The sequence below is a fragment of the Nerophis ophidion genome, linkage group LG09, assembly GCF_033978795.1.
Source record: "Nerophis ophidion isolate RoL-2023_Sa linkage group LG09, RoL_Noph_v1.0, whole genome shotgun sequence".
Taxonomy (NCBI): domain Eukaryota; kingdom Metazoa; phylum Chordata; class Actinopteri; order Syngnathiformes; family Syngnathidae; genus Nerophis; species Nerophis ophidion.
In genome coordinates, this window is record NC_084619.1 from 48536782 (window position 1) to 48553916 (window position 17135).

The following is a 17135-nucleotide window of genomic DNA, read 5'->3' on the forward strand; positions in this document are numbered from 1 at the left end:
TTGAAATTTGGTCATTTTCCAACCAATATACTACAACACATATACAATGTTGAAACAAAATGCTTTTTGACGACGTTTAATCAATGTTGGGTTCTGACGTTGATTTAACCATTGAATTTTGGTAATTTTCCAACCAATACACTACAACACAAATGCAACGTTGAAACAACATGCTTTTTGACGACGTTTAATCAATGTCGGGTTCTGACGTTGATTTAACCATTGAAATTTGGTCATTTTCCAACCAATATACTGCAACACATATACAATGTTGAAACAAAATTCTTTTTGACGACGTTTAATCAATGTCGGGTTTTGACGTTGATTTGACCATTGAATTTTGGTCATTTTCCAACCAATATACTACAACACAAATGCAACGTAGAATCAACATGCTTTGTGACAACGTTCATTCAATGTCAGGTTGTGACGTTGATCTGACCATTTGAAATTTGGTCATTTTCCAACCAATATACTACAACACAAATGCAACGTTGAAACAACATGCTTTTTGACGACGTTTAATCAATGTCGGGTTCTGACGTTGATTTGACCATTTAATTTTGGTCAATCCCTCCGGATACTCCGGCTTCCCTCTGGATACTCCGGCTTCCGTCTGGATACTCCGGCTTCCTCCCACTTCCAAAGACATGTACCAGGGGATAGGATGCTTTGTGACAACGTTATTTCAATGTCAGGTTGTGACGTTGATTTAACCATTGAAATTTGGTCATTTTCCAACCAATATACTACAACACATAAACAACGTTGAAACAAAATGCTTTTTGACGACCTTTAATCAATGTTGGGTTCTGACGTTGATTTAACCATTGAATTTTGGTAATTTTCCAACCAATATACTACAACACAAATGCAACGTTGAAACAACATGCTTTTTGACGAAGTTTAATCAATGTCGGGTTCTGACGTTGATTTAACCATTGAAAGTTGGTCATTTTCCAACCATTATACTACAACACATATACAATGTTGAAGAAAAATGCTTTTTGACGACGTTTAATCAATGTCGGGTTCTGACGTTGATTTAACCATTGAAATTTGGTCATTTTCCAACCATTATACTACAACACATATACAACGTTGAAACAAAATGCTTTTTGACGACGTTTAATCAATGTTGGGTTCTGACGTTGATTTAACCATTGAATTTTGGTAGTTTTCCAACCAATATACTACAACACAAATGCAACGTTGAAACAACATGCTTTTTGACGACGTTTAATCAATGTCGGGTTCTGACGTTGATTTAACCATTGAAAGTTGGTCATTTTCCAACCATTATACTACAACACATATACAATGTTGAAACAAAATGCTTTTTGACGAAGTTTAATCAATGTCGGGTTCTCACGTTTATTTAACCATTGAAATTTGGTCATTTTCCAACCAATATACTACAACACATATACAACGTTGAAACAAAATGCTTTTTGACGACGTTTAATCAATGTTGGGTTCTGACGCTGATTTAACCATTGAATTTTGGTAATTTTCCAACCAATATACTACAGCACAAATGCAACGTTGAAACAACATGCTTTTTGATGACGTTTAATCAATGTCGGGTTCTGACGTTGATTTAACCATTGAAAGTTGGTCATTTTCCAACCATTATTCTACAACACATTTACAATGTTGAAGAAAAATGCTTTTTGACGACGTTTAATCAATGTCGGGTTCTGACGTTGATTTAACCATTGAAATTTGGTCATTTTCCAACCAATATACTACAACACATATACAATGTTGAAACAAAATGCTTTTTGACGACGTTTAATCAATATTGGGTTCTGACGTTGATTTAACCATTGAATTTTGGTAATTTTCCAACCAATATACTACAACACAAATGCAACGTTGAAACAACATGCTTTTTGACGACGTTTAATCAATGTCGGGTTCTGACGTTGATTTAACCATTGAAATTTGGTCATTTTCCAACCAATATACTACAACACATATACAATGTTGAAACAGAATTCTTTTTGACGACGTTTAATCAATGTCGGGTTTTGACGTTGATTTGACCATTGAATTTTGGTCATTTTCCAACCAATATACTACAACACATATACAACGTTTAAACAAAATGCTTTTTGACGACGTTTAATCAATGTTTGGTTCTGACGTTGATTTGACCATTGAATTTTGGTAATTTTCCAACCAATATACTACAACACAAATGCAACGTAGAAACAACATTCTTTGTGACAACGTTCATTCAACGTCAGGTTGTGACGTTGATCTGACCATTTGAAATTTGGTAATTTTCCAACTAATATACTACAACACATATACAACGCTGAAACAAAATGCTTTTTGATGACGTTTAATCAATGTCGGGTTCTGACGTTGATTTAACCATTGAATTTTGGTCATTTTCCAACCAAAGTACTACAGCACAAACACAACGTGGAAAGAACATGCTTTGTGAGGACGTTTATCCAACGTCAGGTTGTGACGTTGATCAGACCGTTGAAAATTTGGTCACTTCATCAACGTTGTCTCAATTTACAAACACAACCATTTTGCAACGTTGTCCCGATGTCCGTTTTAAAGGACATGTACGTTTAATCAACGTTGTATCAACGTCGTGTGCCTGCTGGGTTTCTTCGGTACCGACAAAAAAGCACAATGGATCTAATCATCGTTCAACAAAGAAAAAGGACACACTGTATTGTTAGAACATGCCATGTACATGTTCGAGACCATTTATTTTTGATGTAAACATAATGCATAGGCTATTATACATTTGTTCACAATATTACATTATGTTTTAAAATTGAGTATTTAAATAAAATATTGTTCTTTAAGTTGCTGACGATGCAATTTGCATTGACTTCATGCTTATGAATTAATTACAAAGTGCCAACAGGTGGTGCACTATGAGGAGCGCCACCTGTTGCGACTAAAACTAAAACTACTACTACAACTCGTACGAGTCCTGCTACTGCCGATAAACAACGATACCAGTTAGGACGAAGTGATATTTGCACCTACCGACCACGGTGAGCAGCATGTTGTCCAACAAGAGCGCCACAAACACGATGAAGAGGATGAGTTTCCGAGACTGTCTCTCCTCCCTGAGCCAGCTGAGGAGACGAAAGTGCCGCAAGGCGTCCAGGCTCCCCATGGTGCCGGTCCAACAACTACAACTGGTCCTGTGTGGACACGGAATCATTCATAATTCACGCATCAGCTCTCAGCAGCCAACATGAACGTCTCACCTGCGCTCAGGTCAGCTCAGCAGAAGCAGAAGGAGAAGAAAGAAGATGAGGAGGAGGAGGATGATGATGATGATGGTGAAGATCGACGTGCTGTCTTTCTACTGCCTGATGACGTCACTGAGCGCGCTCCGCGCACAACCCTCTAATTAACTGCATCCTAACAACAACAACGCCCCAAAAGTGTCTTCAGTAACTAACCGACATGTGTTATAATACTAACTATCCATCCATCCATTTTCTACCGCTTGTCTAACTAAATGAGTCAATTACTGAAGGAATTGAGTGTGAATGCTTATTGAGGGCGTATATCCTCATAAACTATTTTATATCTTCTTTTATAAAATAATACAATATTCCAGTGGTTCTCAAATGGGGGTACTTGAAGGTATGCCAAGGAGTACGTGAGATTTTTTTTAAAATAAATATTCTAAAAATAACAACAATTCAATAATACTTATTATTACAATATAATAATACTTCAACAAAATATGAATGTAGGTTCATAAACTGTGAAAAGAAAGGCAACAATGCAATATTCAGTGTTGACAGCTAGATTTTTTGTGGACATGTTCCATAAATATTGTTTATGTTTAAAATACTGCGATGAGGTGGCGACTTGTCCAGGGTGTACGCCCCCCCCCCCCCCCCCCCCACACCCGAAACCCCAAAAAGGGAATAAGTGGTAGAAAAATGGATGGATGGATGTTTAAAATATTCTTTTTTTGTGAAGAAATGTTTTGAATTAAGTTGATGAATCCAGATGGTTCTCTATTACAATCCCCAAAGAGGGCACTTTAAGTTGATGATTACTTCTATGTGTAGAAATCTTTATTTATAATAAGATCACTTGTTTATTTTTCCAACAAGTTTTTAGTTAAGTTTATATCTTTTTTTCCAAATAGTTCAAGAAAGACCACTACAAACAAGCAATATTTTGCACTGTTATACAATTTAATAAATCAGAAACTGATGACATAGTGCTGTATTTTACTTCTTTATCTCTTTTTTTCAACCAAAAATGCTTTGCTCTGATTAGGGGGTACTTGAATTAAAAACATTTTCACAGGGGGTACATCACTGAAAAAAGGTTGAGAAACACTCCCCGATTTTAACTGCATCCTAACAACAACGCCCCGAAAGTGTCTTCAGTAACTAACCGACATCTGTTATAATACTAACCATCCATCTATCCATTTTTCTACCGCTTGTCGAACTAAATGAGGCAATTACTGAAGGAATTGAGTGTGAATGCTCATTGAGGTATCCACATAAACTATTTTATATCTTCTTTTATAAGATAATACAATATTCCAGTGGTTCTCAAATGGGGGTACTTGAAGGTATGCCAAGGGGTACATGAGATTTTTTTTTAATAAATATTCTAGAAATAGCAACAATTCAAAAATCCATTATAAATATATTTATTGAATAATACTTCAACAAAATATGAATGTAAGTTCATAAACTGTGAAAAGAAATGCAACAATGCAATATTCAGTGTTGACAGATAGATTTTTTGTGGACATGTTCCATAAATATTGTTTATGTTTAAAATATTATATTTTTTGGAAGACATTTTTAGAATTAAGTTGATGAATCCAGATGGATCTCTATTACAATTCCCAAAGAGGGCACTTTAAAGGCCTACTGAAATTACATTTTCTTATTGGAAACGGGGATAGCAGGTCCATTCTAAGTGTCATACTTGATCATTTCGTGATATTGCCATATTTTTGCTGAAAGGATTTAGTAGAGAACATCCACGATAAAGTTCGCAACTTTCGGTGTTAAGAGAAAAGCCCTGCCTCTACCGGAAGTCGTAGACGATGACGTCACAAGTGGGGGGGCTCCTCACATATTCACATTATTTGTAATGGGAGCCTCCAACAAAAAGTTCTATTCGGACCGAGAAAACGGCAATTTCCCCATTAATTTGAGCGAGGATGAAAGATTTGTGTTTGAGGATATTGATAGCGACGGACTAGAAAAAAAAAAATTAGAAAAAAAAACAAGTTAAAAGCCCGGGTTTGAACTCAGGACTAGTCAGGACCTTCGTATTGTGAGGCAGAAGTACAAACCCCTGTTTCACCGTGCTGCCCCAAATGTTTCAGCTATCCATTATTTTAGTAATCGAGTATTCTTTTTATTAGTTTGTGAGATTAATTGGATAAAAACACACTTCATAGCCTCAATATGTATTTTAGAAAAAATACTTGAAATAACCGAAAAACATTCTGCTGATCATAAACTCTATTCTTTTTTTTTTTTTTAATTAATGCTTATCATCAACTTTGAAATTGCACTTTTAAAATATGTGTATTAATAATAAAATAAATTAAAAATGATGCGCCACACACCTTCGCTATATTACAACAGACGTGTGGAAACTATGTCCACATATTTAAGGTTCCAGGCTCTGCATGCGGGACTGATTTGATCAATTCGTATTAGTTACAGTCATTAAACAATTACTCGAAACAGATTTTTTCCTAATCAAATTAATCAATTAATTGTCGCAGACCTGATTCAGCCTGACTTCAAAGCAGCAACTCCAACGAAGTCTGTGCAAGAATATCCCACAACATGGTAGACTTACATACAGGATAAATTAGTGAAAAGCTGAGAAATGTCATGGAAGAGTTTGAATATTGCTGTGATTCTCAACCTTTTTTCAGTGATGTACCCCCTGTGAAGATTTTTTTGATTCAAGTACCCCCTAATCAGAGCAAAGCATTTTTGGTCAAAAAAAAAGAGCTAAAGAAGTAAAATACAACACTATGTCATCAGTTTCTGATTTATTAAATTGTATAACAGTGCAAAATATTGCTCATTTGTCGTGGTCTTTCTTGAACTATTTGGAAAAAAAGACATAAAAATAACAAAACATTTGTTGAAAAATAAACAAGTGATTTAATTGTAAATAAAGATTTCTACACATAGAAGTAATCATCAACTTAAAGGCCTACTGAAACCCACTACTACCGACCACGCAGTCTGATAGTTTATACATCAATGATGAAATATTAACATTGCAACACATGCCAATACGGCCTTTTTAGTTTACTAAATTACAATTTTAAATTTCCCGGGAGTTTCGTCTAAGAAACGTAGTGTAATGATGGCATGTACGCAAGACGTCACAGGTTGTTAGGAATATGAGCGCTGCACACACACAGAGCTAAAAGTCGTCTACTTTAACGGCATAATTATACAGTATTTTGGAGATCTGAGTTGCTGAATCTTTTCCAATTTGTTCAATTAATATTGGAGAAGTCACCATAGAAAGATGGAGTTGGGAAGCTTTAGCCTTTAGCCACACAAACACACGGTGATTCCTTGTTTAAAATTCCTGGAGGTGAAACTTTACTATGGATCAGAGCCCGGTCAAGTAAACATGGATCCCGACCAAATGTCAACCAGCAGGTTTTGGTGAGAAAATTGTAGTTAAAAAATCAGTTCTTACCGGAGAACTGCCGTCGACTCCCCTGAGACACTGCGCGTCAAGACACCCGTGGAGACACCCTTCCGACTATCAGGTACTATTTAACTCACTAAAACACTAGCAACACAATAGAAAGATAAAGGATTTCCCAGAATCATCCAAATAAATGTGTCTAAAAACATCGGAATCCGTCCCAATGCAATCGTGTTTTTTTGGGTTTTTTTAACTTTTTTTTTTCCCCCCTAGTCCGTCGCTATCAATATCCTCAAACACAAATCTTTCATCCTCGCTCAAATTAATGGGGAAATTGTCGTTTTCTCGGTCCAAATAGCACTTTTGGTTAGAGGCTCCTATTAAAAACAATGTGAATATGTGAGGAGCCCCCACGCGTGTGACGTCATCGTCTGCGACTTCCGGTAGAGGCAGGGCTTTTCTCTTAACACCGAAAGTTGCGAACTTTATCGTGGATGTTCTCTACTAAATCCTTTCAGCAAAAATATGGCAATATCACGAAATGATCAAGTATGACACTTAGAATGGACCTGCTATCTTCGTTTAAATAAGAAAATCTAATTTCAGTAGGCCTTTAAAATAATAAATTTTACTGCTGGTTTGTCCCACTCTTTTCCAACTACTGATAACAAATATTTTTATTTTATTAAAATATAATCAAAAGCAAGAATTTTTTTTTTTTTTACCACAATGTATGGTAATAGTAGTTCTATACAGCATGCTCAAATATGTTCATGTACATAAGATGTGTGATTGTCAATAATGTTAATGAGATTAATCCTTAATAAAATTCCCTTGAAGAAAAAAGTACCTTTTTAATTTAAAAAACAAAGCCTTTTACCCCAAAATGCGTTACTCATTGAAAGACAACCCAAAAATAATACAGTTTTAAAAACCCAGGAATTTAGTTAAAATAATACCCTAATAACCCACAAAATGGATCGTTCTTCAAAAAAATAACTCCCAAATTTAACCCAACCCTCGCAACTCATAAATTGGGATATCAAAGTAACCTAGCATTTTTTAGTGCATAGATGAGGGATTAGATGAGGGTCCGTGGTAGGCCACGTTTTGCGTGAATTCCCCGCATGCACAAGACATTGATATAACGTTGATTACACGTACATGTTGTTTAAAAACTGACTTTGGAAACAAAGTTGCAAAATAGTTGTATTTGTAAATTGAGACAGCGTTGATGTCTAACGTTGGATTCACATTGTTTTGTTGGTAAATGACCAGATTTTAATGGTCAAATCAACGTCATAAATGTCGTCAAAAAGCATGTCTTTTTAACGTTATGTATGCTTTGTAAAACCAGGTTCCCCAAACCAGGGACCGGTTTAATATATGCAGTATTTTCATGGACCGGCTTTATATGTGTGGCAGATAAAAACTGCAAAAAAAATTAACAAAAAAAGCCTTCGACTACAATCTAGCAAATTAACATTTTATATGTCCATTAATGTGCATTGTCCCATGTACTATAACAAAGGAGTTGTAATATACATCTATTAACAAGCTTATTGGTGTGTTTGGTGGGACAGGCGAAAATTAAGTCGGAGAAATGCGGTAGTTTATAAATACAATTATTCTTTCTGTGCGGCCCGGTATCAAATGCGTCACGGATTGCAATCGGTCCCCGGACCGGTGGTTGGGGACCAGTGTTTTAGAATATTGGTTTGTGAAATGACCAAAAGTCTATGGTCAAATCAACGTCAAAACCCAACATTGATTACACGTCGTCAAAAGCATGTTGTTTCAACGTAATGTGTGAGTTGCTCAACATAAGGACCTAATTTCAACAAGTTCTCAATGTTGTTTTAATGTCTTGTACCTGCTGGGTAAGAGCTTATTAGTGTATTCCGAGCCTCTTCCTGCTCTGTCACTGATGAAGGTATAATGGAATGTTCCCCGTGCATCCTCACTGTCCCCTATGGCAGTGGTTCTCAAACGTTTTTCTGTGATGTACACCCTGCGAACATTTTTTTGATTCAAGTACCCCCTAATCAGAGCAAAGCATTTTGGGTTGAAAAAAAGAGATAAAGAAGTAAAATACAGCACTATGTCATCAGTTTCTGATTTATTAAATTGTATAACAGTGCAAAATATTGCTCATTTGTAGTGGTCTTTCTTGAAATATTTGGAAAAAAAGATATACAAATAACTAAAAACTTGTGGAAAACTAAACAAGTGATTCAATTATAAATAAAGATTTCTACACATAGAAGTAATCATCAACTTAAAGTGCCCTCTTTGGGGATTGTAATAGAGATCCATCTGGATTCATCAACTTAATTTTAAACATTTCTTCACAAAAAAGAAATGTATAACATCAATATTTATGGAACATGTCTACATAAAAATCTAGCTGTCAACACTGAATATTGCATTGTTGCATTTCTTTTCACAGTTTATGAACTTACATTCATATTTTGCTGAAGTATTATTCAATAAATATATATATAAAGGACTCTTGAACTGTTGCTATTTTTAGAATATTTTTAAAAAATCTCACGTACCCCTTGGCATACCTTCAAGTACCCCCATTTGAGAACTGTTGCCCTATGGCGTACAGCGTTAATGCTGGTCTTATAGCATAATTGGTGTTGTCGTTCATCCATTCATCCATTTTCTACCGCTTGTCCTTCTCGGGGTCGCGGGGGTGTTGGAGTCAATACCAGTTGCACTCAAAAGGTTTGCAATTCCATCTTTGAATTATGTCGATTTATTTATTTACAATTTAATTCCCACAATTTTGTACAAACAATGCATCAAAATATTTTAAGTTTTAGTCAAAAAAGTATAAAAATCATTCTACATTAATCACATAAAAAAGATCGTTTTTTTTTTTTTTTAATGGGGGCACTCCAAATAAAATTCTGCTAACTCTATTGATCCGGTGGCCGTGTGCCGTGACAGTAATAGTGAAAAGAATGCAGAATGAAAACAAAGTATAGGTATCAAAAAAGTTGATTCATAAAAAAGAACCGGAACATCTTTGAAAATACAGTTTAAAATATTCAAGGAAATAACTGCACATTGTCCGGTTTAAATAAAAACATTATGATATTATATGATAGCGATATTCAGCCATCCATATTATACGGCTTGTCCCTTTGGGGGTGAATAAATACATTTCAAATAACATTTTTATGAGTGGTATTCTGTTTTTTTACTCCTAATTTGATATCAATATTGGAGTGTTTTGCATTTGCTCATACTGACATTAATCTGACACAGTATCAGCACAATTCATCGTCCGTTCTTTTATCATTTTCCATCTTCCATCTTCTTCCGTTTATCCGAGGTCTGGTTGCAGGGGCAGCAGCCCAAGCAGAGAAGCCCAGACTTCCTTCTCCACAGCCACTTCGTCCAGCTCCTCCCGGGGGATCCCAAAGCATTCCCAAGGCAGCTGGGAGACATAGTCTTTCCAATGTGTCCTGGGTCTTCCTCGTGGCCTCCTACCGGTTGGACGTGCCCCTAGGGAGGCGTTCGGGTGGCATCATGACCAGATGTCCGAACCATCTAATCTGGCTCCTCTCTTGAGGAGCAGTGACCTTACTTTGAGATCCTCCCGGATGACAGAGCTTCTCACCCTATCTCTGAGGGAGAGCCCTGCCACCCGACTGAGGAAACTCATTTTGACCGCTTGTACCCCTGATCTTGTCCTTTCGGTCATAACCCAAAGCTCATGACCATAGGTGAGGATGGGAACGTAGATCGACCTGTAAAATGGGAGCTTTGCCTTCCGGCTCAGGTCCTTTTTCACCACAATGGATCGATACAGCGTCCACATTACTGAAGACATCACACCGATCCACCTGTCGATCTCACGATCCATTCTTCCCTCAGTCATGAACAAGACTCCGTGGTACTTGAACTCCTCCACTTGAGGTAAGATCTCCTCCCTAACCTGGAAATAGCACTCCACCCTTTTCCGGCCGAGAACCATGGACTCGGACTTGGAGGTGCTGATTCCCATCCCAGTCGGTTCACACTCGGCTGCGAACCGATCCAGTGAGAGCTGAAGATCCTGGCCAGATGAAGCCATCAGGATCACATTATCTGCAAAAAGCAGAGCCCTAGTACTGCATCCACCAAACTGGATCCCCTCAACGCCCTGACTGGGCGTAGAAATTCTGTCCGTAAAAGTTATGAACAGAACCTGTGACAAAAGGCAGCCTTGGTGGAGTCCAACCCTCACTTTTATTATTTTGTTTTGTAAAATATTAGAAAAGGTTTTATCAGCAAATAATGGTACTTAAAACTAACTTTATAACACAATAGGCTTTTGAAGCGGAGTATTAAATTTCAGTGTTTAATATTGGCGACACCTAAAGGTCGCCATAATTCAGTACGCGCATAATGCAGAAAGTTGAATGATGCTGACACGTTTGTTACTGGATACTTTCTAATAGGCTTCTGCATTGGATATTTTGTGTCTGTAAATATGTGACAATAATTATTTGATACTTTTTTGTATTGACAAATGTGCTGATTTAAAATGCAATATTGTTCAATAAAGGACACGTATTACGTATGTCTAGCTTGTGTCTGACAATGATTATATATATACACATATATGTATATATACTGTATGTATATAGATGTGTGTATATATATATATATGTATGTGTGTGTATATATATATATATAAGTGTATGTATATATACATATATATATATATATATATATATATATATATATATTTTTTTTTTTCATATATTTTTGTATTTATTAAAGAAACTATTGCTGGTAGCAGTTTTTAAATAAGATATGGAGCACAATAATTAAAATTACATTCTATTAAAATTATTCAGAAATATTGTGATTTTTTTCTGTTGTTGTGTTTCCTTTGTAAACTTTCCATAAGCTGGTGTCATATCTCCTTGTTTAGACAGTGACGTCACTAGTTAAAATGTTTTTCTCACTTTAAACAAACTAAGCACACAGATCATTACATAACAGTCAAGAAGAAAAAATACGCACAATCCAATCCATTCAAATCCACTTTATTTCTATAGCACTATTTAAACAACAAAATGTTTCCAAAGTGCTGCACAACAATATTAAAAACAACATACAAATACTATCCTGAGCTCCACCAATGACTGAATGAAAACAAAAAATAAAAATAAATACATATAAAACCAATATGAAATAAATTTGATTAAAAACAATTTTAAGGGTGAAACCAATTAAAACAGTAAATAGAAATCTAAATTTTAAAAACTCAGAGGACAACAGAGGACCACGAAACTCAAGTAGGTTTAAAAGCCACAGAATAAAAATGGGTCTTAAGACGAGACATAAAACACTCCACTGTGGGAGCAGTTCAAATATGGAGGGGCAGAGTGTTCCAGAGCTTAGGGCCGACCAGAGAGAAGAGCGCAGGATTGTAAGTCCGATTGAGGTCCAAGATATAATGAGGTGCCAGTCCATGTGCAGCTTTAAAAACAAAGAGCAAGATTTTAAAATCAATTCTAAAATGAACATGGAGCCAGTGCAAACTTTCAAGGATTGGTGTTATAGGCTGGCGTTTCCTGGCTCCTGTTAAAGTCGTGCTGTCGCGTTCTGGACTAACTGCAACCGGGAGAGAGCTTTTTGGCTAATGCCAACATAAAGTGCATTGCAGTAGTCCAGGCGACTTGAAATAAAAGCATGCACGACTTGTTCAAAAAGGTTAAAAGATAACAACGGTTTTACCTATGCTAAAAGACGAAGATGATAAAAACACGATTTTAAAACGCCATTGTCTTGTTTGTCAAGTTTAAAATCACTGTACATAGTGACGCCAACGCTAGTGACCTCGGGACGCACATAATTTTGCAATGGCCCCAAGTCACAAATAATAAGGAAAAATACAACGTGTGTACGTATATACAATTATAAGTAAAACTAGAGTCAAAAATTAAGACATCATAAAGATATCAATAAAGAATTGTATTGACGGGTAAATAATGTCCGTGTGAATGTTCAGCACACTCCCGAGCTCTATAAACACAGAACTGATACTGTGTTGTTGTTGTTACAAAATGGCACCATCTGCTGGATTAAAAAAGTAACTGTATTTGACCTACAGATATAATGATTTGTATATACATAGAGATACTGTATATACATATACTATCCATCCATTTTTTACCGCTTATTCCCTTTTGGGGTCGCGGGGGGTGCTGGAGCCTATCTCAGCTGCATTCGGGCATTAAGCGGTGTGGACCCTGGACAAGTCGCCACCTCATCGCAGGGCCAACACAGATAGACAGACAACATTCACACTCACATTCACACACTAGGGCCAATTTAGTGTTGCCAATCAACCTATCCCAAAGTGCATGTTTTTGCAAGTGGGAGGAAGCCGGAGTACTCGGAGGGAACCCACGCATTCACGGGGAGAACATGCAAACTCCACAAAGAAAGATCCCGAGCCTGGATTTGAACCCAGGACTGCAGAACCTTCGTATTGTGAGGCAGACACACTAACCCCTCTGCCACCGTGAAACACTATATATGTATGTATGTATGTATGTATATATATATATATATATATATATATATATATATATATATATATATATATATATATATATATATATATATATATATATATATATATATATATATATATATATATATATATATATATATATATATATATATACATACATACATAATACCCTAATACATATACACCCATTGGATTTGACCAATGGGTGTATATGTTTTTTTGTGTTAGTGTATATATATACATATATACACACGTGCACACACACACACATATATGGCAGCACGGTGGCCATGGGTTGGTGCATGTGCCTCACAATACTCAGGTCCTGAGTAGTCCTGTGTTCAATCCCGGGCTAGGGATCTTTCTGTGTGGGGTTTGCATGTCCTCCCTGTGACTGCGTGGGTTCCCTCCGGGTACTCCGGCTTCCTCCCACCTCCAAAGACATGCACCTGGGGATCAGTTGAATGGCAACACTAAATTGGCCCTAGTGTGTGAATGTGAGTGGGAATGTTGTCCATCTGTCTGTGTTGGTCCTGTGATGAGGTGGCGACTTGTCCAGGGTCCACACCGCTTAATGCCCGAATGCAGCTGAGATAGGCTCCAGCACCCCCCGCGACCCCAAAAGGGAAGAGCGGTAGGAAATGGGTGGATGGATGGATGGATATATACATGTATTTTTTCCCTGGATAAATAACTGTGCAGAAAGTAAGAGACTGAATCACCAACACGCAACTCTTTGTTTGGACACTCAATTCAACAAAATGTTTATTTACAATAAATATAAATTCGACATTTACTCGGTAACATCGATTTTCATTTTAAACGTTCCATTTATGATTATGATGACAATAAAGTTCCTTGAATCCATGAATGTATACATTTATATGTATTTCATATTATTTTCTGCATGTGAAATACAGTTATTCTCTATCAAATATATTTTTTGTTTGGAACAGAACCCAGCATTGATTAAACGTTGTCAACTCATCCATGCGGACTGGACACTGGCCGAGAGTTAATGGGTGGGTGATGGTGGAGTCGGCTCGCTTGGTTGCTTTGTTGGGTCTGCTTCTGTCTCTGGCCATGCTACCACCACCACAACAGACGATGGCGTGGAACACCACAGAGGCCACAACAGTGTATATGTTTTTTTGTGTTAGTTTTTTTGTTGTTGTTTTACTTTTGTAGCTGTATGTAGAAATGGCTGGCTCTGCTCTTTTAATGTACAGTGGGGCGAAAAAGTATTTAGTCAGTGTGGAGGAGCGTAGTCGCGCGTCCCCTGCGGGCGGGGTGTGTGCAGGGGACGCGCAGCCATGAAGCAGCCAACAGGTGAGTGGATAATCTCAGCTGGAACGAGTTATCTAATCACCTGTTCCCTTTATTAGCAGGGCCAGAGACCATGAGGGGGGCCTTCTTCGTGAGGACAAAGGAGACTGAGAGGCTGAAAAGCGGAGAGAGTGAACACTGTATAAAATAAACCCGATTGCCGAGAGCAAAAAAAAGAGGGACTTTGGAAACGAATGTGAATGTAACCCACAGACACACAACAAGGGGGGTCCACGGGGTTGTCTCATTTCCTCTGCTTGTGCATTGCAGGGTACCTGCGCTGGATATGGAGGGCTTCCCTCACAGATGGCGCCTCGAACCCCAGGGCCGGTGTGCTGGGAGTGCGGCCAACCTGGGCATGTACGCCGGGAGTGCTCCATGATGGAGGTGGGGCAGGTGTTACAGGTTGTCGGGCCTCCAGCACCCGCCCCCGATTCAGGGGAGACATACTGTGTCCCGGTAAGGGTACAAGGGAGTGTTTACCGGGCAATGGTTTTCATTATTTATTTATGAGCCCTAACATATGCCGTATATATGGTGAGTAGCTATTTTTCTAATCAGCCTGGTCAATAAATAATAAATAGATAAATGGGTTATACTATATAGCGCTTTTCTACCTTCAAGGTACTCAAAGCGCTTTGACACTATTTCCACATTCACCCATTCACACACACGTTCACAGATTGTTAGCGGGAGCTGCCAAACACTTGGTTTCATATCATTTGACAAGGTTTATCCTGTTAAACTCTAACGAGGCTTGATATTAATATTGAATATGATTCAAATCAATCAGTGTCAAAATTTGGTTAAGAGCCCCTGTTCTATGTGAAACATCCAGCCATCATTTGATTTTATAATGAATTATTGATGTAATTCTGCTGTAGTGAGAACACAACATAATCAATGAATATTAAAGCGAAAGCGTTGCAACTGTAAAGTCATGTATATATGGTCATGTTATAACCCTTGGCTGCAGCACCATCGTGTGGTACTCTGATCTCACTTCAGGTCTTTGCCTGAAGTGAGATATATATATATATATATATATATATATATATATATATATATACATACATACATATATAGTGCTTCACGGTGGCAGAGGGGTTAGTGTGTCTGCCTCACAATACAAAGGTTCAAATCCAGGCTTGGGATCTTTCTTTGTGGAGTTTGCATGTTCTCCCCGTGAATGCGTGGGTTCCCTCCGGGTACTCCGGCTTCCTCCCACTTGCTAAAACATGCACCTGGGGATAGGTTGATTGGCAACACTAAATTGGCCCTAGTGTGTGAATGTGAGTGTGAATGTTGTCTGTCTATCTGTGTTGGCCCTGCGATGAGGTGGCGACTTGTCCAGGGTGTCCTCGCCTTCCGCCCGATTGTAGCTGAGATAGGCGCCAGCGCCCCCCGCGACCCCAAAAGGGAAGAAGCGGTAAAAAATGGATGGATAGTATATGTATATACAGTATCTCTATGTATATACAAATCATTATATCTTTAGGTCAAATACAGTTACTTTTTTAATCCAGCAGATGGTGCCTTTTTTGTAACAACAACACAGTATCAGTTCAGTGTTTATAGAGCTCGGGAGTGTGCTGAACATTCACACAGACATTATTTACCCGTCAATACAGATCTTTATTGACATCTTTATGATGTCTTAATTTTTGACTCTAGTTTTACTTATAATTGTATATACGTACACACGTTGTATTTTTCCTTATTATTTGTGACTTGGGGCCATTGCAAAATTATGTGCGTCCCGAGGTCACTAGCGTTGGCGTCACTATGTACAGTGATTTTAAACTTGACAAACAAGACAATGGCGTTTTAAAATCGTGTTTTTATCATCTTCGTCTTTTAGCAAAGGTAAAACCGTTGTTATCTTTTAACCTTTTTGAACAAGTCGTGCATGCTTTTATTTCAAGTCGCCTGGACTACTGCAATGCACTTTATGTTGGCATTAGCCAAAAAGCTCTCTCCCGGTTGCAGTTAGTCCAGAACGCGACAGCACGACTTTAACAGGAGCCAGGAAATGCCAGCCTATAACACCAATCCTTGAAAGTTTGCACTGGCTCCATGTTCATTTTAGAATTGATTTTAAAATCTTGCTCTTTGTTTTTAAAGCTGTACATGGACTGGCACTTCATTATATCTCGGACCTCAATCGGACTTACAATCCTGCGCTCTTCTCTCTGGTCGGCCCTAAGCTCTGGAACACTCTGCCCCTCCATATTTGAACTGCTCCCACAGTGGAGTGTTTTATGTCTCGTCTTTAGACCCATTTTTATTCTGTGGCTTTTAAACCTACGTGAGTTGCGTGGTCCTCTGTTGTCCTCTGTGTTTTTAAAATTTAGATTTGTATTTACTGTTTTAATTGGTTTCACCCTTAAAATTGTTTTTAATCAAATGTATTTTATATTGGTTTTATATGTATTTATTTTTATTTTTTGTTTTCATTCAGTCATTGGTGGAGCTCAGGATAGTATTTGTATGTTGTTTTTAATATTGTTGTGCAGCACTTTGCAAACCTTTTGTTGTTTAAATGTGCTATAGAAATAAAGTGGATTTGAATGGATTGGATTGTGCGTATTTTTTTTCT

General features: G+C 37.5%; 1 protein-coding gene and 1 long non-coding RNA gene across 2 annotated transcripts in view; one reads left to right on the top strand and one right to left on the bottom strand.

Moving 5' to 3' along the window:
* Window positions 1-3344, bottom strand: part of slc18a2 (solute carrier family 18 member 2) — a 147162-nt gene extending 143818 nt beyond the window's left edge. Inside the window, exons 1-2 of the mRNA XM_061911106.1 lie at window positions 3249-3344; window positions 3022-3182 (exon numbers count right to left, since the gene is read on the bottom strand). Coding sequence (XP_061767090.1) covers window positions 3022-3154 — 133 coding nt within the window. The 5' untranslated portion in view covers window positions 3155-3182; window positions 3249-3344. The remainder of the gene's footprint in view (window positions 1-3021; window positions 3183-3248) is intronic.
* An 11287-nt stretch (window positions 3345-14631) lies between these two features.
* Window positions 14632-16930, top strand: LOC133558827 (uncharacterized). Its single transcript, XR_009808023.1, has 3 exons — window positions 14632-14732; window positions 14807-14995; window positions 16661-16930. It is a non-coding gene; the product is annotated as an uncharacterized LOC133558827 (long non-coding RNA).
* Window positions 16931-17135: the final 205 nt, after the last annotated feature.